Source organism: Bombina bombina, chromosome 4 (assembly GCF_027579735.1).
Source record: "Bombina bombina isolate aBomBom1 chromosome 4, aBomBom1.pri, whole genome shotgun sequence".
NCBI lineage: Eukaryota > Metazoa > Chordata > Amphibia > Anura > Bombinatoridae > Bombina > Bombina bombina.
Genome location: NC_069502.1, coordinates 346,112,760 through 346,135,593, shown reverse-complemented (window position 1 = coordinate 346,135,593; position 22,834 = coordinate 346,112,760). Strand labels below are relative to the sequence as shown.

General features: G+C 40.0%; 1 protein-coding gene across 1 annotated transcript in view; it reads left to right on the top strand.

Moving 5' to 3' along the window:
- KPNA4 (karyopherin subunit alpha 4) overlaps window positions 1-22,834 on the top strand; it is a 182,840-nt gene that overhangs the window by 50,095 nt on the left and 109,911 nt on the right. The window contains exons 4-5 of the mRNA XM_053711802.1: window positions 22,446-22,475; window positions 22,578-22,630. Coding sequence (XP_053567777.1) covers window positions 22,446-22,475; window positions 22,578-22,630 — 83 coding nt within the window. The remainder of the gene's footprint in view (window positions 1-22,445; window positions 22,476-22,577; window positions 22,631-22,834) is intronic.

Genomic DNA, 22,834 nt, shown 5'->3' with positions numbered 1-22,834 from the left:
GCGCTTGGGGTTATGTGTTTACTTAGTCATTTAGCGAAGCGCACCCTTGTGTGTTTACTGCTGCTCACAGAAGTGGATGTCAGCGAGTATATGCCTAAATGTATGTCAGCTGTTGACTGATCAGTATCAGCTCAGTGCTGAGGTTTCTAGCTACATCGCTTTTTTCATAAAGACAAACTTTAGGTCAGAGTGGTTCCAAAACGCTTCCACTGACTCAAATTGTGCATAAGGGCTAACATACACCTCAGCTGGGTTAGCTGAGGTGTAGAGGTTTTCTTTTTTTCTAATTCTGTTATTCCGTATAAACCTTTTCTGCCCACAGTAATGTTTTAAAAAAAAAAAAAAAAAGTAACTGTTTAAAATTTAAAGAGACAGTAAGGTTTTTTTTTTTTTTTGTGTTGAAAAAATAAGTCTTTACATGATCATTTTTTATTTGTTCTCTAAGCTGTTAGAGAACTGCCACTTAAATAAACAAGTTTCTCTTTTACAATTTAAAGACAGTAACATTTTTTTTTATGTTAAATAAAAAAAGTTATGATTTTGCATGATCATTCTTCATCGTTTTTTTTATGTTGGGGAACTGCCACTCAAATAAAATTTTCTGTTTACTATTTAAAGAGACATTAACGGTTTTTTGTGTTACAAAAGTTAAGACTTTTGCTTGATCATTTTTTATCTTTTTTTATGTTGTAAGAGAACTGCCACTTACATACGAAAGTTTCTCTTTAACTTTAAAGAGACGATAAGGTTTTTTATATAGCCATCTCATACAATGCATTTTTTCCTCACGAATTCCACCTGGAATTTCTTGTCTAGACATTGCTTCCTAAGGTCGTTGTAGCGATCTTCAATACGTTGTCTGTGTTTTTCCCATGATACGGGAAAACACTTGAAGATTAGTATTTGAGTAGCTATTCCGAATTTTCTTCTCTGAAGAGAAGGATTCTTCGGTCTGTGTACTTCCTTTGCTTGATACTGAAGTGTTTTTTCCTTTCAGTTTAAATTTGATCACCTCGGTTTGTTACTTTGGGAGGTCTTTGTTTGCCCCTTTTTTCCCCAGTGATAGCAGACTCTATCAAGGAGTCTTGTCAATGTACCCAGGGATTGGATGTATGTCAGAGTTGCCTCAGGACCGCAGAGCGTTTGATATATATTGGTCTGCGGATGCCTCATCTGAGTATAGACTTTTCGTGATTCCCTGCAAGGGAAGGACCTTGTTTGGACTTGTTTTAACAGAAATTCTCTTATTTCGAGAGGTAAGGGTCATTCCTTCCCTCCGGATAAGAAAGCTGTCAAAATTTTACTGTTGACCCAGTCAAACTTTGATTAGGGTAAAGCAATCCAAGAATATTGTCCCTAATCCAGGGGATTTGATATCCCCGGGATACTAAATAGAGTTCAGGACTTTTTCTCCCAGGGACAGGTTTTCGTTTTCAGCATTATATGCAGTAGAAGAGAGGGGTTCTTACTTTGCGTAGGAGACCTCTCTGGCATGGGAGTGATAGTTCCTGTTCAGTTTCAGGGTCTGGGACTTTCCAACTTGTTTGTGGTTCCCAATTCAGAGGGAGCCTTCAGACCTATTTTAGATCTCAAAAGTCTAAAATTTCAGTGTACTATCCTCAGATGGATAGTTCCATTCTACCTTTGATCCAAGAGGGTCAATTTAATCAACCTTGGAGTTAAAGGACATACATATCTGCATGTTCCTATTCACGGGATCATCACAAGTTTCTAGGGTTTGCCTTCCTAGATAAACACTGCCGATTTGTGGCTATTCCTTTCGGTCTTGCCACAGCCCCCAGAATTTTTTCAGGGTTCTGGGATCACTGTTGACGGTGCTTTGGTTAAGGGGCATTGCACTGGCGCCCTATCTGGACGACATCCTAGTCCAGGCGCCATCCTTACAACAAGCAAGATCCCACACGGACTCTGTGTTCTTCCTGTGGTTTCACGAGTGGAAGGTAAATTTGGGTGAGATTTTCTTAGTCCCAAAGACAAGGGTTACTTCTTGGGAAACGTAATAGATTCCCTATCAATGAAGATGTTTTCTGACAGAAGTTAGGAAATCAAAGGTTTTCGGTTGTTGTTTACCCTTCAGTCCACTCCGTGGCCATCAGTGGCTCTGTGCATGGAATAATTTGGGCTGATGGTAGCGGCAGTGGACATCATCCCGTTTGCTTGGTTCCATCTCAGATAAGCAGGAGACAAGGGATTTTCTTCAATGATGGTTGTCTCTGGATTATCTTTCCCTGGGAAATTATTGGGTAATTGTGTCAACAGATGCCAGCCTTCTAGGAGGGGGAGCAGTCTTGGGTTCACTAATGTCCCAGGGAGTGTGGACTCAGTCGGAGTCTGTTTTTTCTATAAACTTCCTGGAGCTGAGACCGATCTTAAATGCTCTTCTGGCCTGGCCTCAGTTAGCTTCGGTCCAGTTTAAGGTTGCAGTCGGACAACATAACTTCAGTGAACTTACATCAATCATCAGGGAGGAACGAGGAGTTCCTTATCGATGAGAGGTAACCAAGATAATTCAGTGGGCAGAGGCCCATTTCTTTCATGTAATTAGCAAGAGTCCATGAGCTAGTGACGTATGGGATATACATTCCTACCAGGAGGGGCAAAGTTTCCCAAACCTCAAAATGCCTATAAATACACCCCTCACCACACCCACAATTCAGTTTTACAAACTTTGCCTCCGATGGAGGTGGTGAAGTAAGTTTGTGCTAGATTCTACGTTGATATGCGCTCCGCAGCAAGTTGGAGCCCGGTTTTCCTCTCAGCGTGCAGTGAATGTCAGAGGGATGTGAGGAGAGTATTGCCTATTTGAATGCAGTGATCTCCTTCTTCGGGGTCTATTTCATAGGTTCTCTGTTATCGGTCGTAGAGATTTATCTCTTACCTCCCTTTTCAGATCGACGATATACTCTTATATATACCATTACCTCTGCTGATTCTCGTTTCAGTACTGGTTTGGCTTTCTACAAACATGTAGATGAGTGTCCTAAGGTAAGTAAATCTTATTTTCTGTGACACTCTAAGCTATGGTTGGGCACTTTGTTTATAAAGTTCTAAATATATGTATTCAAACATTTATTTGCCTTGACTCCGAATGTTCAACATTCCTTATTTTTTCAGACAGTCAGTTTCATATTTGGGATAATGCATTTGAATAATCATTTTTTCTTACCTTAAAAATTTGACTTTTTTTCCCTGTGGGCTGTTAGGCTCGCGGGGGCTGAAAATGCTTCATTTTATTGCGTCATTCTTGGCGCTGACTTTTTTGGCGCAAAAAATCTTTTCCGTTTCCGGCGTCATACGTGTCGCCGGAAGTTGCGTCATTTTTTGACGTTATTTTGCGCCAAAAGTGTCGGCGTTCCGGATGTGGCGTCATTTTTGGCGCCAAAAGAATTTAGGCGCCAAATAATGTGGGCGTCTTATTTGGCGCTAAAAAATATGGGCGTCGCTTTTGTCTCCACATTATTTAAGTCTCATTTTTCATTGTTTCTGGTTGCTAGAAGCTGGTTCTTTGGCATTTTTTCCCATTCCTGAAACTGTCATTTAAGGAATTTGATCATTTTTGCTTTATATGTTGTTGTTTTTTCTCTTACATATTGCAAGATGTCTCACGTTGCATCTGAGTCAGAAGTTAGTACAGGAAAATTGCTGTCTAGTGCTGGATCTACCAAAGCTAAGTGTATCTGCTGTAAACTTTTGGTAGCTATTCCTCCAGCTGTTGTTTGTATTAATTGTCATGACAAACTTGTTAATGCAGATAATATTTCCTTTAGTAAAGTACCATTGTCTGTTGCAGTTCCTTCAACATCTAAGGTGCAGAATGTTCCTGATAACATAAGAGATTTTGTTTCTGAATCCATAAAGAAGGCTATGTCTGTTATTTCTCCTTCTAGTAAACGTAAAAAATCTTTTAAAACTTCTCTCCCTACAGATGAATTTTTAAATGAACATCATCATTCTGATGACTCTTCTGGTTCAGAGGATTCTGTCTCAGAGATTGATGCTGATAAATCTTCATATTTATTTAAAATGGAATTTATTCGTTCTTTACTTAAAGAAGTACTAATTGCTTTAGAAATAGAGGATTCTGGTCCTCTTGATACTAATTCTAAACGTTTGGATAAGGTATTTAAATCTCCTGTGATTATTCCAGAAGTTTTTCCTGTTCCTAATGCTATTTCTGCAGTAATTTCCAAAGAATGGGATAAATTGGGTAATTCATTTACTCCTTCTAAACGTTTTAAGCAATTATATCCTGTGCCGTCTGACAGATTAGAATTTTGGGACAAAATCCCTAAAGTTGATGGGGCTATTTCTACCCTTGCTAAACGTACTACTATTCCTACGTCAGATGATACTTCGTTTAAGGATCCTTTAGATAGGAAAATTGAATCCTTTCTAAGAAAAGCTTATCTGTGTTCAGGTAATCTTCTTAGACCTGCTATATCTTTGGCTGATGTTGCTGCAGCTTCAACTTTTTGGTTGGAAACTTTAGTGCAACAAGTAACAGATCATGATTCTCATGATATTATTATTCTTCTTCAGCATGCTAATAATTTTATCTGTGATGCCATTTTTGTTATTATCAGGGTTGATGTCAGGTTTATGTCTCTAGCTATTTTAGCTAGAAGAGCTTTATGGCTTAAGACTTGGAATGCTGATATGGCTTCTAAATCAACTCTACTTTCCATTTCTTTCCAGGGTAACAAATTATTTGGTTCTCAGTTGGATTCTATTATCTCAACTGTTACTGGTGGGAAAGGAACTTTTTTACCACAGGATAAAAAATCTAAAGGTAAAAACAGGGCTAATAATCGTTTTCGTTCCTTTCGTTTCAACAAAGAACAAAAGCCTAATCCTTCATCCTTAGGAGCAGTTTCAGTTTGGAAACCATCTCCAGTCTGGAATAAATCCAAGCCTGCTAGAAAGGCAAAGCCTGCTTCTAAGTCCTCATGAAGGTGCGGCCCTCATTCCAGCTCAGCTGGTAGGGGGCAGGTTACGTTTTTTCAAAGAAATTTGGATCAATTCTGTTCACAATCTTTGGATTCAGAACATTGTTTCAGAAGGGTACAGAATTGGTTTCAAGATGAGACCTCCTGCAAAGAGATTTTTTCTTTCCCGTGTCCCAGTAAATCCAGTGAAAGCTCAAGCATTTCTGAATTGTGTTTCAGATCTAGAGTTGGCTGGAGTAATTATGCCAGTTCCAGTTCCGGAACAGGGGATGGGGTTTTATTCAAATCTCTTCATTGTACCAAAGAAGGAGAATTCCTTCAGACCAGTTCTGGATCTAAAAATATTGAATCGTTATGTAAGGATACCAACGTTCAAGATGGTAACTGTAAGGACTATCTTGCCTTTTGTTCAGCAAGGGCATTATATGTCCACAATAGATTTACAGGATGGATATCTGCATATTCCGATTCATCCAGATCATTATCAGTTCCTGAGATTCTCTTTTCTGGACAAGCATTACCAGTTTGTGGCTCTGCCGTTTGGCCTAGCTACAGCTCCAAGAATTTTTACAAAGGTTCTCGGTGCCCTTCTGTCTGTAATCAGAGAACAGGGTATTGTGGTATTTCCTTATTTGGACGATATCTTGGTACTTGCTCAGTCTTTACATTTAGCAGAATCTCATACGAATCGACTTGTGTTGTTTCTTCAAGATCATGGTTGGAGGATCAATTTACCAAAAAGTTCATTGATTCCTCAGACAAGGGTAACCTTTCTGGGTTTCCAGATAGATTCAGTGTCCATGACTCTGTCTTTAACAGACAAGAGACGTCTAAAATTGATTTCAGCTTGTCGAAACCTTCAGTCACAATCATTCCCTTCGGTAGCCTTATGCATGGAAATTCTAGGTCTTATGACTGCTGCATCGGACGCGATCCCCTTTGCTCGTTTTCACATGCGACCTCTTCAGCTCTGTATGCTGAATCAATGGTGCAAGGATTACACAAAGATATCTCAATTAATATCTTTAAAACCGATTATTCGACACTCTCTAACGTGGTGGACAGATCACCATCGTTTAATTCAGGGGGCTTCTTTTGTCCTTCCGACCTGGACTGTAATTTCAACAGATGCAAGTCTCACAGGTTGGGGAGCTGTGTGGGGATCTCTGACGGCACAAGGAGTTTGGGAATCTCAGGAGGTGAGATTACTGATCAATATTTTGGAACTCCGTGCAATTTTCAGAGCTCTTCAGTTTTGGCCTCTTCTGAAGAAAGAATCGTTCATTTGTTTTCAGACAGACAATGTCACAACTGTGGCATACATCAATCATCAAGGAGGGACTCACAGTCCTCTGGCTATGAAAGAAGTATCTCGAATTTTGGTTTGGGCGGAATCCAGCTCCTGTCTAATTCTGCGGTCCATATCCCAGGTGTAGACAATTGGGAAGCGGATTATCTCAGTCGCCAAACGTTGCATCCGGGCGAATGGTCTCTTCACCCAGAGGTATTTCTTCTGATTGTTCAAATGTGGGAACTTCAAGAAATAGATCTGATGGCGTCTCATCTAAACAAGAAACTTCCCAGATATCTGTCCAGATCCCGGGATCCTCAGGCGGAGGCAGTGGATGCATTATCACTTCCTTGGAAGTATCATCCTGCCTATATCTTTCCGCCTCTAGTTCTTCTTCCAAGAGTAATCTCCAAGATTCTGAGGGAATGCTCGTTTATTCTGCTGGTAGCTCCGGCATGGCCTCACAGGTTTTGGTATGCGGATCTTGTCCGGATGGCCTCTTGCCAACCGTGGACTCTTCCGTTAAGACCAGACCTTCTGTCACAAGGTCCTTTTTTCCATCAGGATCTGAAATCCTTAAATTTAAAGGTATGGAGATTGAACGCTTGATTCTTGGTCAAAGAGGTTTCTCTGACTCTGTGATTAATACTATGTTACAGGCTCGTAAATCTGTATCTAGAGAGATATATTATAGAGTCTGGAAGACTTATATTTCTTGGTGTCTTTCTCATCATTTTTCTTGGCATTCTTTTAGAATACCGAGAATTTTACAGTTTCTTCAGGATGGTTTAGATAAGGGTTTGTCTGCAAGTTCCTTGAAGGGACAAATCTCTGCTCTTTCTGTTCTTTTTCACAGAAAGATTGCTATTCTTCCTGATATTCATTGTTTTGTACAAGCTTTGGTTCGTATAAAACCTGTCATTAAGTCAATTTCTCCTCCTTGGAGTTTGAATTTGGTTCTGGGAGCTCTTCAAGCTCCTCCCTTTGAACCTATGCATACATTGGACATTAAATTACTTTCTTTGAAAGTTTTGTTCCTTTTGGCCATCTCTTCTGCCAGAAGAGTTTCTGAATTATCTGCTCTTTCTTGTGAGTCTCCTTTTCTGATTTTTCATCAGGATAAGGCGGTGTTGCGAACTTCTTTTGAATTTTTACCTAAAGTTGTGAATTCCAACAACATTAGTAGAGAAATTGTGGTTCCTTCATTATGTCCTAATCCTAAGAATTCTAAGGAGAAATCATTGCATTCTTTGGATGTTGTTAGAGCTTTGAAATATTATGTTGAAGCTGCTAAGTCTTTCCGAAAGACTTCTAGTCTATTTGTTATCTTTTCCGGTTCTAGAAAAGGCCAGAAAGCTTCTGCCATTTCTTTGGCATCTTGGTTGAAATCTTTAATTCATCTTGCCTATGTTGAGTCGGGTAAAACTCCGCCTCAGAGGATTACAGCTCATTCTACCAGGTCAGTTTCTACTTCCTGGGCGTTTAGGAATGAAGCTTCGGTTGATCAGATTTGCAAAGCAGCAACTTGGTCCTCTTTGCATACTTTTACTAAATTCTACCATTTTGATGTATTTTCTTCTTCTGAAGCAGTTTTTGGTAGAAAAGTACTTCAGGCAGCGGTTTCAGTCTGAATCTTCTGCTTATGTTTTTCATTAAACTTTATTTTGGGTGTGGATTATTTTCAGCAGGAATTGGCTGTCTTTATTTTATCCCTCCCACTCTAGTGACTCTTGTGTGGAAAGATCCACATCTTGGGTAATCATTATCCCATACGTCACTAGCTCATGGACTCTTGCTAATTACATGAAAGAAAACATAATTTATGTAAGAACTTACCTGATAAATTCATTTCTTTCATATTAGCAAGAGTCCATGAGGCCCGCCCTTTTTTTGTGGTGGTTATGATTTTTGTATAAAGCACAATTATTCCAATTCCTTATTTTATATGCTTTCGCACTTTTTTATCACCCCACTTCTTGGCTATTCGTTAAACTGAATTGTGGGTGTGGTGAGGGGTGTATTTATAGGCATTTTGAGGTTTGGGAAACTTTGCCCCTCCTGGTAGGAATGTATATCCCATACGTCACTAGCTCATGGACTCTTGCTAATATGAAAAATGAATTTATCAGGTAAGTTCTTACATAAATTATGTTTTTACAGTTTCAGCTCCAGATTATTACTGGGATTTTGTACCATGATGCACCTGCTCCCCGGGCGGTGATGGGAGAGAGCAGAGTTGGGGCTACTCATTTTATTTTTAAAATCCCCCCTACTGCCGCAAATCCACATCCCAGGGGTGGATAACTGGGTGGCGATCCACATCCCAGGGGTGGATAACTGGGTGGCGGACTTTCTGAGCAGGCAGACCTTTCATCCGGGGAAGTGGGAATTCCATCTGGAAGTGTTTTCCAGCTTGATTTTCAGGTGGGGTCAGTCAGAATTAGATCTCATGGCAAATCGACAGAATGCCAAACTCCCGAGATACGGGTCGAGGTACAGGGACCCCCAGGCGGAGCTGATGCTCTGGCTGTTCCTTGGACCTTCGGTCTAGCATACCTATTTCCTCTGTTTGCTATTCTTCCTCGGTTCAAGCAGGAGAGGGCATCTGTGATCCTTATTGCACCGGCCTGGCCTCGCAAGATTCGGTATGCGAATCTGGTGGACATGTCATCGCTGCCATCTTGGAGACTTCAGTTGCAGAAGGCCCTTCTAATTCAAGTTCCCTTCCTTCACCCACATCTAATTTCTCTGAAGCTGACTGCTTGGAGATTGAACGCTTAATCCTATCCAAGCAGGGGTTTTCTGATTCGGTCATAGAGGCCATGATCCAGGCTCATAATCCTGTGTCTAGAAAGCTTTACCATAAGATATGGCGTAAATATCTTTAATGGTGTGAATCCAAGGGCTACTCATGGAGTAGAGTTAGGATTCCCAAAATGTTGTCTTTTCTTCAAGACGGATTGGAGAAGGGTTTATCAGCAGGTTCCCTAAAGGGTCAGATCTCTGCCTTATCTATTTTGTTACACAAATGTCTGGCGGATATCCTGGATGTTCAATCCTTTTGTCAACCTTTGGTTAGGATCAGGCCTGTGTTTAAACCAATTGCTCCTCCATGGAGTCTGAATTTAGTTCTTAAAGTTCTTCAAGGGGATTTGTTCGAGCCTATGCCTTCCTTAGATATTAAGTTATCTTGGAAAGTTTTGTTTCTTGTTGCCATTTCTTCAGCTCGAAGAGTGTCTGAGTTTTCGGCATTGCAATACAATTCACCTTACCTTATTTTTCATTCGGATAAGGTAGTTTTACGTACTAAACTAGGGTTCCTTCCTAAGGTTGTTTCAAACAGGAACATTAATCAGGAGATTGTTGTTTCTTCCTTGTGTCCTAATCCTTCTCAAAAGGAACGTCTCTTGCACAATTTGGACGTGGTACATGCTCTGAAATTTTATTTACAAGCGACTAAGGACTTTCGTCAGTTGTCTTCTTTGTTTGTCATTTTCTCTGGAAGACATAAGGGCCAGAAAGCTGCGGCTATCTTTTTCTTTTTGGCTGATGAGTATCATCCGTTTTGCATATGAGCCTGCTGGACAGCAGCCTCCTGAAAGAGTTACAGCTCATTCCACTAGGGCTGTTGCTTCCTCATGGGCATTCAAAAATGAAGCTTCTGTAGAACAGATTTACAAGGCTTCAACTTGGTCCTCTCTTCACACTTTTTCTAAATTTTACGAATTCGATACTTTTGCCTCGGCTGAGGCTCTTTTTGGGAGAAAGATTCTTCAAGCAGTGGTGCCTTTCGTTTAGGTTCCCTGTCTTGTCCCTCCCTTATCATCCGTGTACTCTAGCTTTGGTATTGTATCCCACAAGTAAGGATGAAATCCGTGGGCTCATCGTGTCTTTTAAAAAGAAAATTTATGCTTACCTGATAAATTTGTTTCTTTTTAGACACGAGTCCATGGCCCACCCACCCTGTTCTCTGAGACAGGTTATTCATTTTGTAAACCTCAGACACCGCTGCACCTTGGCTTTTCCTTTCTCTTCCTAACTTCGGTCGAATGACTGGAGTGGGAGGGAGGGGAGGAGCTATATATAGCAGCTCTGCTGTGGTGCTCTTTGCCGCCACCTGCTGACCAGGAGGCGTAATCCTACAAGTAAGGATGAAATCCGTGGACTCATCGTGTCTAAAAAGAAACAAATTTATCAGGGAAGCAAAAATTCTCTTTTTCTTGGCGGCGATCCCCAAACCAAGTAAGCGTGATCTACCTGTCTCGTGGGGTTAATGTGCAAAATCTTTACCCTCAATCCCAAATTCCTGCTCTCTTACAGAGCTCTGACTCTGAGGATGCATACTTTTCTAGCTCAGATGAACAGGAACCTTATCCTGAATATAACTATACCTTTTTAGATTTTAAGTGGAGCATATCCGTTGCTTATTGCATGAGGTATTTAAAACTTAAGAAATTTCTGATGAAAAGCCTGTTAAACATTGATTTCAAAACTCCACCAAAACATTTTGGAACTTCAAGCAATTCTTCAGACTTTTCAGTCTTGGCTCCTCTTGAAGGTGGAAAAGTTTATCCGCTTACAGTCAGACAACCTCATGGTGGTGGCGTACAGAAATGAAGGAGGTACCCACATTCCACTGGCCATGCAAGAAGTGTCTCAGTTTCTGTCCTTGACAGAGAGGAGTCTGCTCCCTTCAGCGATTTACTTAACATGTGTGAACAATTGGGAGGCGGATTACCTCAACAGTCAATCGGTACATCTAGGAAAATGGTCTCTTCATCAGGACATATTCAATCAGTTAGTGATCAAATGGGGCCTACCCAACAGATCTGATGGCTTTTCACTTAAATCACAAACTTACAAGGTATTGTTCCTCCATTTGTTCTTCCGAGAGTCATTGCTCGGATCAAGCAGAGTAAGCATCAGCAATATTAATTACTACTGCCTGGCCCAGCATGACATAGGGGTCAATTTATCAAAAGCTTCGCCAGCCTTCGTCCCCCTACGTCTGCAGCTTCTCACAAGGGAACCTGCAGTCCGTATTTATGAAGCATGTATGCCCATGTCTGCGGTAGCTTGATAAATGGATCCCGTGGTATGAGGATTTCCTTCAGATGTCCATCTCCATGGCTTCTTACTGAGACAAGACCTGTTATCACAAGGTCTTCCTTTTTCCATCCGGATTCAAATCTCTAAATTTAAAGGGACAGTACACAAAAATTGTTTAATAAGATAGATAATGCCTTTACTACTCATTCCCCAGCTATGCACAACCAACATTGTTATATGTATATACTTTATAACATTTAAACCTCTAAATTTCTGTCTGTTTCTAAGCTACTCTATTCTAAGCTACTTTTTTTTTTTTTTTTGCTTTTAACAGGAGACTGCTAGTTCATAAGGGTCATATAGATAACATTGTGCTCACGCCCGGGAAGTTATTTAAGAGTCAGCACAACACCACAAATTTGCTAAAATGCAAGTCAATAGATAATTAAGTCATGTGATCAAGGGACTGTCAGAAGATGCTTAGATACAAGGTAATCAGAGGTAAACAGTATATTAATATAACGGTTGGTTATGCAAAACTGGGGAATGGTAATAAAGGGATTATCTATCTTTTAAATCAATAAAAATGTTGGTGTAGATTGTCTATTTAATGGCATGGTGGTTGAATGCCTCATTTTGAGACAGATGATTCTCAGAATAGGTTATATAAACTCTGATACAGGCTAGAAACCCTGTAACTCAAAAGATCTACCACAAATTTGGAAACAATATTTTGTGTTGCTCTTTCCAAGGGTTTTCTTTGTGTTTCTTTCAGATCCCTAGAATTCTTCAGTTCTTACAGGGTGGCCTTGACATGTGTTTGTCAGCTGTTTCCCTGAACAGATAAAGCAGAAATTTGACCTTTCTTTTTCATAGGAAGTTGGCTAAGCTTCCTGATGTTCAAACTCTTGTCCAGGCGTTAGAATTAGGCCAGTTGTAAGACCTATTTTCCACCATGGAATTTGAACCTAGTTTATTTCAGTATTACAAGATCCTCCCTTTAAACCAATGCACTCGGGGCGGAGTTTAGCCAAGCTCTAAGATGGCAGCATAACTTGGCAGCTCCCTGCAGTAATAAAAGCTATGAGGAAGAAAAGCATGTCTGGAGACTTCAAACAAAGTCTAAAAGTACCCATGGGTGATTACTAAAGCAAGCGGATACTTCTGGCAGAGTGCCGTCAAAAATACTGGCAGGAAAGACAGCAATCCAGACTGAGAACCGCGGCACACGATCTCCCATTACCACGCCACAGCACACACGCCATCACGAAACAAGGGAGCGGGGAAACTGCCTGTGACCCAGACCAGAACCCATTACCTGCTCTATGTGGACCAACTGGTGAGCGGTAGCCGAGACCTCCCGCCACGATACTCAGAGGAGACCGGAAAGCAGAGAATAAAGCAGCACACAGCAAGGCCTGGCAAACGGCCATATTCCGGCCGCGCTCACAGCCGCCATTAAGCTCCAGTTGATCGGTGGGTGAAAGTGGAAGCGACTAGGAGGCCACTGCCTCCCCTGCAGCTCCATCGGCAACAGTAACCGCAACGCCTGATAGAAGGGGTATGTAAATACTAGGCATTAACTTCCAGGCCGCACATAACGCCCGAGAAAACAGTGCACATGACTTTAAAGAATCAAAAAGGCCCCACATTAATACCGCCACAGGCTTGATCTCAGGCTGTTATAATCCTTATTGCCAAGTGAACAGGGGGGCCTTTGAATTGAAAATAAGCCTGCCACCTTTACTGGGGTTTGCGAGAGCTTCCTACATAACAACCCAGGCTGCTAGTGTGTCAACAAAGGCCTCATATCGCCAACCAGAACTGTGCCACTATGACAGCTAAAAAGCTTAACAAATCTGATAAAAACCTAAAATCCACTGCACTGGACAATTATCTAAGATCTACTAAAAATCTGGTTGCAGGGGAGATTGATGATGAAACAGAAGAGGGACACCAGACACACACATTAAACATAATGGAACCTCCAAGGGAAGGTGGGAGCATGACAAAAGCTGATCTCCACACCCTGGTCTCCAAAGAAGACATGGCTGTGGGTCTGGAGAAACTGATGAACAAAATTGATAGTTTGCACTCCTCAGTCACGAACAGCTTAGCAGAGATAAAGCAAGATTTATCTGAGCTGGGAGATAGAGTGGAGGCGGTAGAGACTGAATATGAATCTCTGACTGAAAATATAACATCCAACTCTGAATCTATTACATCCCACCAACAACAGCTTCTAGACCTCCAAGACAAAATGGAGGATCTAGAAAATAGAAACAGAAGGAACAACATCAGGCTAAAAGGGATCCCAGAGACAGTAGAAGCCACAGATCTACCCTCATACCTACTACGCCTTTTCAAAGCTGTCACAGGCGGAGAAGGTGAAACAAACTTTGTGATGGAGAGAGCTCACAGAGCCCTGAAACCAAGGCCTAAAGAGGGACTCCCACCCAGAGATGTCATAGTTAGAATGCTGCAGTTCCCTGACAGAGAAAGCATCATGTCGGCGGCCAGGAAACACCAACCTTTCAAGTTTCAAGGACAAATTATTCAATTTTTTCAAGACCTTTGTGCCCGCACCCTACAAAGAAGATATGCCCTTCGCCCCCTGACATCTTTGTTGCGGAAGCAAAATATTTCATACAGGTGGGGATATCCTTTTGCACTACACATCTCCCACAACCAAAAGATGCTCACCATTAAATCAGCACAGGACATTCCAGAAATATGCCAATATTTAAATGTAGAGACTCCAGTACTTCCTGAGGAACCTGTGTCATCATTACACGCTACAGGTAAAGAGCCACGGACCCCGGCAAATAGATCCAGGTGGTCCAGAGTGGCGAAGAAGAAAAAAGTGAAACCATGAACTGGACTGCTAGGTAATATTGTCACAATCTCTGCCTATTGCTTATCCAGGAGCGGGTTTACGAGCCCACCCTAGATAACCGTTCTAATAAATGCTTGTATTACCCATATCTATAATATGAAAGCTCTAGACATGTTTCCGTTAGAACTACTGCAAAACCCGTTGTTATTAATAGACACATGCTTAGTTACTATAATGTTTATAATGTTATTTCTATTCAATTTAGAGTTAAATTTTTGTTTTATCTACTGCTAACCTGTTTTTATGCAGCTGTCAGTTGCGATAGAAGAGTCATCTCTAGCCTGTCTAATGCGAACCTTATAATGACCACTTTCTGCCCAGACCTAGAGCCCTCATGTGTGCCCCCTTCACACTCACGCCATCTATGGCCTCCAGGTGTTAGGTCACACACACACCCTAGAAAACTTTAATGGCCCTACCAACAATTAATCTAGTCTCACACAATGTGAGAGGACTAAACTCAGACACTAAAAGACGCACCGCATTTAATCACTACAAACGCCTCCGAGCAAATGTGATCTTTTTACAGGAGACACATCTCACTAAACCACAACTTCCCAAATATTGGTCTAGTGGCTTTCATCAACACTATCATTCTACTGCAGGGGAGAAAAAAAGAGGGGTGTCGATACTACTCCATTCCTCACTACACTTCGTACACATAGACTCGACTACTGACAGAGAGGGGAGGTATTTGTTGGTGAGAGGCCAGATTCAGGGAGTAGAAGTCCTGTTTTGCAATATATATGCCCCAAATGAGAAGCAAGATGCTTTTTTCAAGGAAATTACAAGACTACTAACGGGTTGGTCACAAATTAGAATAGTCCTAGCGGGGGATTTCAATATTGACCTTCTGGCGCTCAGATATGTTGGGGCCCCACACTCTTCTAAAAAATTAAATCACCTAAGAAAGGTAGCCGACACAGTTTTAAACTCGTTGTCCCCACACACCCTAGTGGACTCTTGGAAATCTTTATATGGGGTCACAACAGACACAACATTCTACTCGACAGCACACAATACTTACTCCAAACTAGACTACATTATGATCAGCCAAATATTAAACCCATTACTCTTGTCAGCTAAAATCCACCCGTGCACCTGGTCAGACCATTCAATCACACAGATATCACTCCAAGGTATAAAAAATCCCAATAGGACACAGACCTGGACATTTGACCCATCATGCCTTCAAAACCCACTGACAAAAGAAAATCTGACCCGAGCAATGGAAGAGTACTGGACTCTTAACCAGAACTCTACATACAATCCAACATCAGTTTGGGCCGCCCATAAAACTGTAATCAGGGGCATGTTAATAAAAGAAAAAGCACAGATTAAAAAGGCAGCAAATCTAGCTATGGAGAAACTGACTAAGGACATTGGGAACCTAGAGAGGGAACACAAATTAACACTATCCGGGTCCATCCTGAAACAATTAAACCAAAAACGAAACCAGCTTAACGAGATCCTCAATAACCAGTCAATAAAATATGCCCATAGACTGAAGACACAATACTTTCTTTATGCCAACAAGCCAGACAAATACTTAGCCAAAAAGATCAGAGATAACTATGCGGCGGTGTCTATACCCCTCATATGTAAGGAAGGGGGTAGTGAGACGGGGCATCCCCAGGAGATTGTGGATGCCTTTGCCTCATTTTATCAGGAGTTATATAATGGCAAAAAAGTCGACCAGTGTAGGTCCACTGAAACCTTACTCAATAATTTTCTCACCAAAGCAAATCTGAAGACAATTACAGAGGCAGATAGAGACTCCCTCAATTCCAAAATTACCACAATAGAAGTAGCACAGGTCATTAAAGAACTTAAACCAGGCAAAGCTCCGGGGCCCGATGGCTTACCGAGCGAATACTATAAGATGTTTGCTGGCCTCTTAGTCCCACACCTTACACAATTAGCAAATCACGTGCTGGAGGGCAAGGAGCTACCTAAAGACTTACTACAGGCTAAAATAGTAGTCATCCCCAAACAAGGGAAAGATCCTAAATTCTGTGCCAGCTATAGACCAATATCCCTCATTAACCAAGATGTTAAAATAATCACAAAAATCTTAGCTAATAGGTTAAAACATATTCTTCCCACTATAATACACCCAGATCAGGTTGGCTTCATTAAAGAGAGGGAAGCCCCGGACAACATCAGAAGGATGGCGTCGGTGATGGACTATCTTACTAGTCATGGAGTGCCTTCTCTGCTCCTATCCCTGGATGCAGAGAAGGCATTCGACAGGGTGGATTGGGGATACATGGGGGCGGTACTAAAAAAAAATGGGCTTCAGGGGATCCTTCATCTCTGCAATAAACACACTATACTCCAACCCCACAGCATATGTAAGGGCGATCGGCCACCAATCTAATACTTTCAGCATTCTAAATGGCACCCGACAAGGATGCCCACTATCGCCCCTGCTTTTTGCAATATGCATAGAGCCACTAGCAGAGTTCATCCGTGGAGAAACAGGGGTCGAGGGTCTTGAGATAGGAGGAAAATCCCATAAATTGACACTATTCGTCCTCCTTACCCTGACGAAGCCAACCAGCTCCCTACCCATTGTCTATGACATTCTAGATAAATTCTCCAAGATCTCGGGATATAAAATTAATGTGGATAAATGTGAGGCCCTCCCCATAGCAGTCCCTAAGCCCACTATCAAGCTACTGGAGATAAATTTTGATTTTTCCTGGGTACAAGACCATGTGAAGTATTTGGGGGTCAAGCTGACACCAGAATTTGATAAACTTTACCAAGCTAATTACCTTCCTTTATACAAAACTATAAAACATGATATCACGAGATGGCAACAGCATGGCTTTTCATGGTATGGACGATTATCATCGATCAAAATGAATATCTTACCCAGACTCCTCTACCTCTTTAGAACATTGCCAATTGAGGTCCCCAACAAAGATTTAGATACTATCCAATCCAAATTGATCTCTTATTTAAGAGGAGGTAAACATACCAGAATACCCGAAATCATACTCACGAGACATAGACAGTTGGGAGGAGTGGGCCTCCCTAATTTAAGAGACTATTACCAGGCTGCCAGACTGACCCAGACAGCGACATTAGGGAGACGGAACTGTGATATTATATGGCCTGCTTTAGAAGCCGCCATGGGGGGACTCAGCTCGCCAGAAGACATATTGTGGAGGAGAGAGTCACTGACGACCACAAAAGGTTTCAAACCACGCGCTTTATTGATCTCTTGCCGACAATGGCACAAGTCAATACACTCTCACAAGTTGATATCACAATACGCTCTTGAAAAACCACTAAAATATATAATCCCAGGAGACTGCCATATACATATAGACAAATGGGAGAACAAAGGCCTATATAGAGTGGCAGATTTCCTACAACAAGGCTCTATGATCACATTCACACAACTGCAGGAAAGATTAGAACCAAGTTCCTTACAATGGTTTGTGTATTTGCAGATTTCCTCAGCTGTCCATTCTTACACCTATGATAGGAGGGAAGGTCGCTCCACAACACTTGGGAAGCAGTGTAGCGCACATTACAGACCCAAACAAGCCATCTCACATATGTACCACGCGATACAATCAGCCAAAACAAAATACAGACCACCCATCATTAATAGGTGGGAGAGAGACTTGAACATAGATCTAACAGAAGATTGGTACACCCTGACATTTGAGGCAAGTAGGGGTTTATTGAGCGCAGACCTCAGAGAAAATAGCCTGAAATCAGTGTTTCGGTGGTACTTAACTCCGGAGAGAGTAGCATACTCGGTAAAGGGGAACTCCAATCTCTGTTATAGAGGGTGTAAGACCAAAGGTACATACATACATATGTGGTGGGAATGTCCCAAGGTTAAAAACATATGGGATCAGACCTCAGACCTCTTGTCTAACCTTCTTGGAGACCGAATAACCATCAGTGCCTCCCAAGCTTTATTAAATACTAGAACCCAGGGATACAATTCCCACATAAACACTTTCCTTATAATAATCTTCACTACAGTTAGGACCACAATAGCCAAGCACTGGAAGACAGGGGTACCGACATGGTCGGAGGTAACCAACAAAGTGGCTGGTGTGTACGCTATGCATGAGACAGCTGCCCACTTACAAAACAAGATGGACACTTTTGGAAAAATCTGGTTCTACTGGATAATGGGGGGAGCTGATGGGAATCCCTGCCAATCTATACAACAGGGTGGGGCTGAGGGGGAGCAACAGACATAAAGCATAACACAAATAAAGATACGTCTGAGATGACAAGAAACAGAAGGTCGAAAATTAAACATATAGCATTCTGACAGGTTTATTGTTATTAATGTTAAAATTACACATGCTTTTATTTTTGTTATTTTTACATTCCATTGTCTTATTTTTGTATTGTTTTTCACAAAAAAAAAAGAGGAAAAGAAATGTGCAACTGGACTACCGAGGACCCAGCTGCGTACTGGATCTCTTACTCTTGTTCAAATCTTTCTATGTTACCACACATTGTTAACCCGATGTGGGTTGGGTCATTGGTGGCCTAGATTTGTTCCATGTATATTTATTTTGTTGTGATGTCTTGCACTCAATAAAAATCATTTCAACTAAACCAATGCACTCCATTGACATCAAGCTGTTGTCTTGGAAATTACTTTTCTTCTTGGCAATCTTTTCTGCAAGAAGAGTTTATGAATTGTCGGCATTATCTTGTGATTATCCCTTTTTTAATTTTTCACAAGTCTATCCTAAAGAAGTTTCTATGAAACTAAATCAAGAAATTGTTGTTCTATCTTTGTGTCCAGACCCTGATAACTCTAAGGAAAGATTGTTTCTTAATTTATGGATATGGTCAGATCTTTGTAGTTCTTTATCCAAGCTACTAAAGTCAATTAATCTTGGACTCAGAAAGGACAAAACTACTAAGGTAGCATTAGCTTCTTGGCTTAAACAAGTGATTCACAAGGATTAAACTTGGTGGTGGGTGTAAGCTACCTCCTAAACAGATCACAGCTCACTCTGCAAATCCGCTCCAAAGATGCATCATTCTTAAAGGTCTACGATGTTGCCACCACTCTTGTTAAAGCTGCCATATAGTTTTCTCTGCATACCTTTTCCAAATTTTATCATTTTGACGTCTTTGTTTTTTCTCAAGCATCTTTAAGGCCATGCTTTCGGCTAAATAGGAACTATCAGAAAATGTTCAACCCTTTCTGTAACATAGACCATCTGCTTGGATATTAATCCCATATGTTATGGAAGACTGTGGACCCATCATTTTATGAAAGAAAACAAAATTTATGCTTACCTGATTATTTTCTTTCGAAATGATGGTCCACGGGCCCTGCCCGTTTCATGTTGTGCGACAGTTCTAATTACACCTCTATAGACCCTGCTTTGCCTTTCCTACCTTATTTTTTCCTATTCTCTACTCGGCTATACTTGAAACTGAGAGAAGTGGGGTTTGTTTTAAAGCTCTTGTATGGGTTCTTGACCTCGGCGGGAAATATATTGCATGTATTAAGGAGAATGGTGGACCATCATTTTGAAAGAAAATAATTTTATCAGGTAAAAATACATTTTATTTTTAACCCCGAGACTAGAGTTAAACACATTTGAATAGCAACTTCAAGGTGGCATTGCTTTGATAACCTGGAAAGGCACTGGTAAGCCTGTAAATCTGTTTCCAATGCAATGCACTTCTGCTGCACACATGAACACAGACTTTTACTATGTATTAAGGCCCTTTTTGAAGGGGTTGAACAGTTATGCGCAGACAATAGTGCAGTAACAAAATAGAGCATGCTTAAATAACATAAGTTCAATAAAGAGTCAATAGTCCTAATGAGCCAACGATATCTATTAGCAAGTACAAAAACAAACCTGCTTTATTAAAGGGACAGTGTATCCTAATTTTTTTTTTTTTTCGTTTTTGCTTTACTTTGGCTTTTAAAATAGCTGATTGTTCTACACTTAAAGGGACAGTATATACTGTAAATTGTTTTCCCTTAATGTGTTTCCAACTACTTTTTTTTTTTAACCAACTGCAGAGTATAAAATGTACGAGAATTACTTTTTTTTTTAAGGTTTATTTGTGCATATGAAACAACTGATTTTGTGTTTTAAAGCCACAACCTAATAACATTGGTTGAGCTTGTAGGTATAATCAGATCTCATTACTTTATCACATTGTGTACATCTACATGCTTTTTTATCTTATCTTTCTGTAAACCAAAGACCAATACTTGGAGAAAACAATGGAAAATTTACATTTTGTTACATTATCTCTTTTATACCCCTCTGGGAGTGTAATTTGTTTCTGCTGGTTGTGTTTACACAGCGTATCTATAGCTTGGACCTAAGGCCAGAAACTTTCAGACTAGGTGGGCTAACAGGTTAAATAATTTCAAATGCCAATATAAGGGTAAAGAAAATACTTGTAAACAATGTAATACACTCCAGCAGTTAAAGTGGACATTGGGAACATAGTAAAGGGAAAATAATGTTTTGAGTGACCTGTCCCTTTTAAGTATTAGTTATAGAAAAATTGTGTAAATATAGCCAGCAGAAAAAAATGCGTCCCCACTAGGGGTTAGGACAGATAAGAAGTAAAATGTTAATTATCAATTGCTCTATCTAAGGATTGGTCTTTACTATACAGACAATGTGTGTACAGAAAGTGATAAAATCAGATTTCCCTACAAACTCAACACATTTTAATGGGTTGTGGTTTTCAAAGGCTAAAATAGTCTATTTCATATACAAAGATAAATCCAAATAAGTAATTTCTCATACATTGTATACTCTGCAGCTGGTATAAGTAATTGGAAACGCATTACAGGGATATGAAACCCAATTTTTGTTCTTTCATTATTCAGAGCATGCGATTTTAAGCAACTTACTCAGATTATCAATTTCTTTGTTCTTTGTATCTTTGAAAAAGCAGGCATGTTTGCTTAGTAGCCAGCCCATTTGTTGGTTCATCACATAAAGATACCAAGAGAACGATGAAAAATAGAAAGTTGCTAAAATTTCATACTCTCTGTATCATGAAAGAGAAAAAATTGGGTTTCCTATCCCTTTAAAAGGTACGTGAAACCCCAAAAAATTATATTTTATCAGAGCATGTTTTAATTTTATCAAGTTTGCTTCATTCTCTTGGTATCAATTTGTTGAAGCAGCACCTATGATTTACTGGTAGCTAACTGAATACATCTGGTGATCCAATTAAAAGATGCTTTGTTGTAGCTAGCTCCCAGTAATGCATAGTTTAAAAGCATACCTAGATAGCCTCAGGAACAGCAAAGTATACCACAACAAGATAGTAAATTAGATAAAACTGTACAGTTTAAAATCACATGCTCTGTCTTAATAATGAAAAACATTTTGGGTTTCATATCCCTTTTAAAGGAACAGTCTAGTCAAAAATAAACTTAAATAATTCAGATAGGGCATGCAATTTTAAAACAACTTTCTGATTTGTTATCAAATTTGCTTTATCTTGGTATTCTTTGTTAAAAAAATAAACCTAGGTTAAGCAATATGCTAATTTCTAAGCACTTGAAGGCCACCTCTTATCTGAATGCATTTTACTGTTTTTCACAGCTAGAGGGTGTTGGTTCATGTGTGACTTATAGATAATGTGCTCATGCCCGTGGAGTTATTTATGAGGGGGCACTGACTGGCTAAAATGCAAGTCTGTCAAAAGGACTGAAATTAGGGGGTAGTCTGCAGATGCTTTAGATACAAGGTAATCAGAGGTAAAAAGAATATTAATATAACAGTGTTGGTTATACAAAACTTGGGAATGGGAAATATAAATGGATTATCTATCCTTTTTAAAAAAATATATATAAATTATGGAGTAGATCGTTCCTTATAAGGGAAAAACTATTTCACAGTGTATGGTTTACAATAAAAGTTAATCATTATTTTCAGGGGAAAAAATTGACAAATCCTAAATGCTTGACTGGGGCATTTTTCTCCTGTATTAGAGGCGCAACACTTCACATACCTTTTTAAAAGAGAACATTAGTTTATTTAATGCCAGAATATTTTTTTTTTTTTTTAAATGGTGAAAGGTTTAGAATATCTGCTTTCAAGCAAAATTCAGTGTATACCTGATCTCTTGTTATCTTTATATTTATGCCTTGGCATAAACATTTGCGTTTTGTAAAGTATGTAAAATTATTTATATTAAACATATCGGGCTCATTCTGTTTTTTTTTTTTTTGTTTTTTTTCCCTTTTCAGCAAAATACGTCTTTGGAAGCTATTGTTCAGGTAATAACTTTAGAAACGTTTGTATCAATGATGTGTGGTTTTTTTTTGTTTTGTTAGTTTTTTTGTTCATGTTTAAAAGTTTTGGTATTTCTTTTATTTTAGAATGCATCTAGTGATCACCAGGGTATTCAACTAAGTGCTGTTCAGGCTGCAAGGTAATCATAGCAACTTTTTATTGTCAATTGATACTGCAGTTTTCAAATATTTTCTATGTTTGTGTGGTAAGCAAAGGTGATCTTTTTGGTGGTATGAATGTGGATGTAAGCTATTAAAGCTAATTGAGTGCCGCCATTTTGGAACCTATCTTACACTGCAGGTATTTGAAGACGTTGTTGAGAAAACACATCAGAAGTGGAATG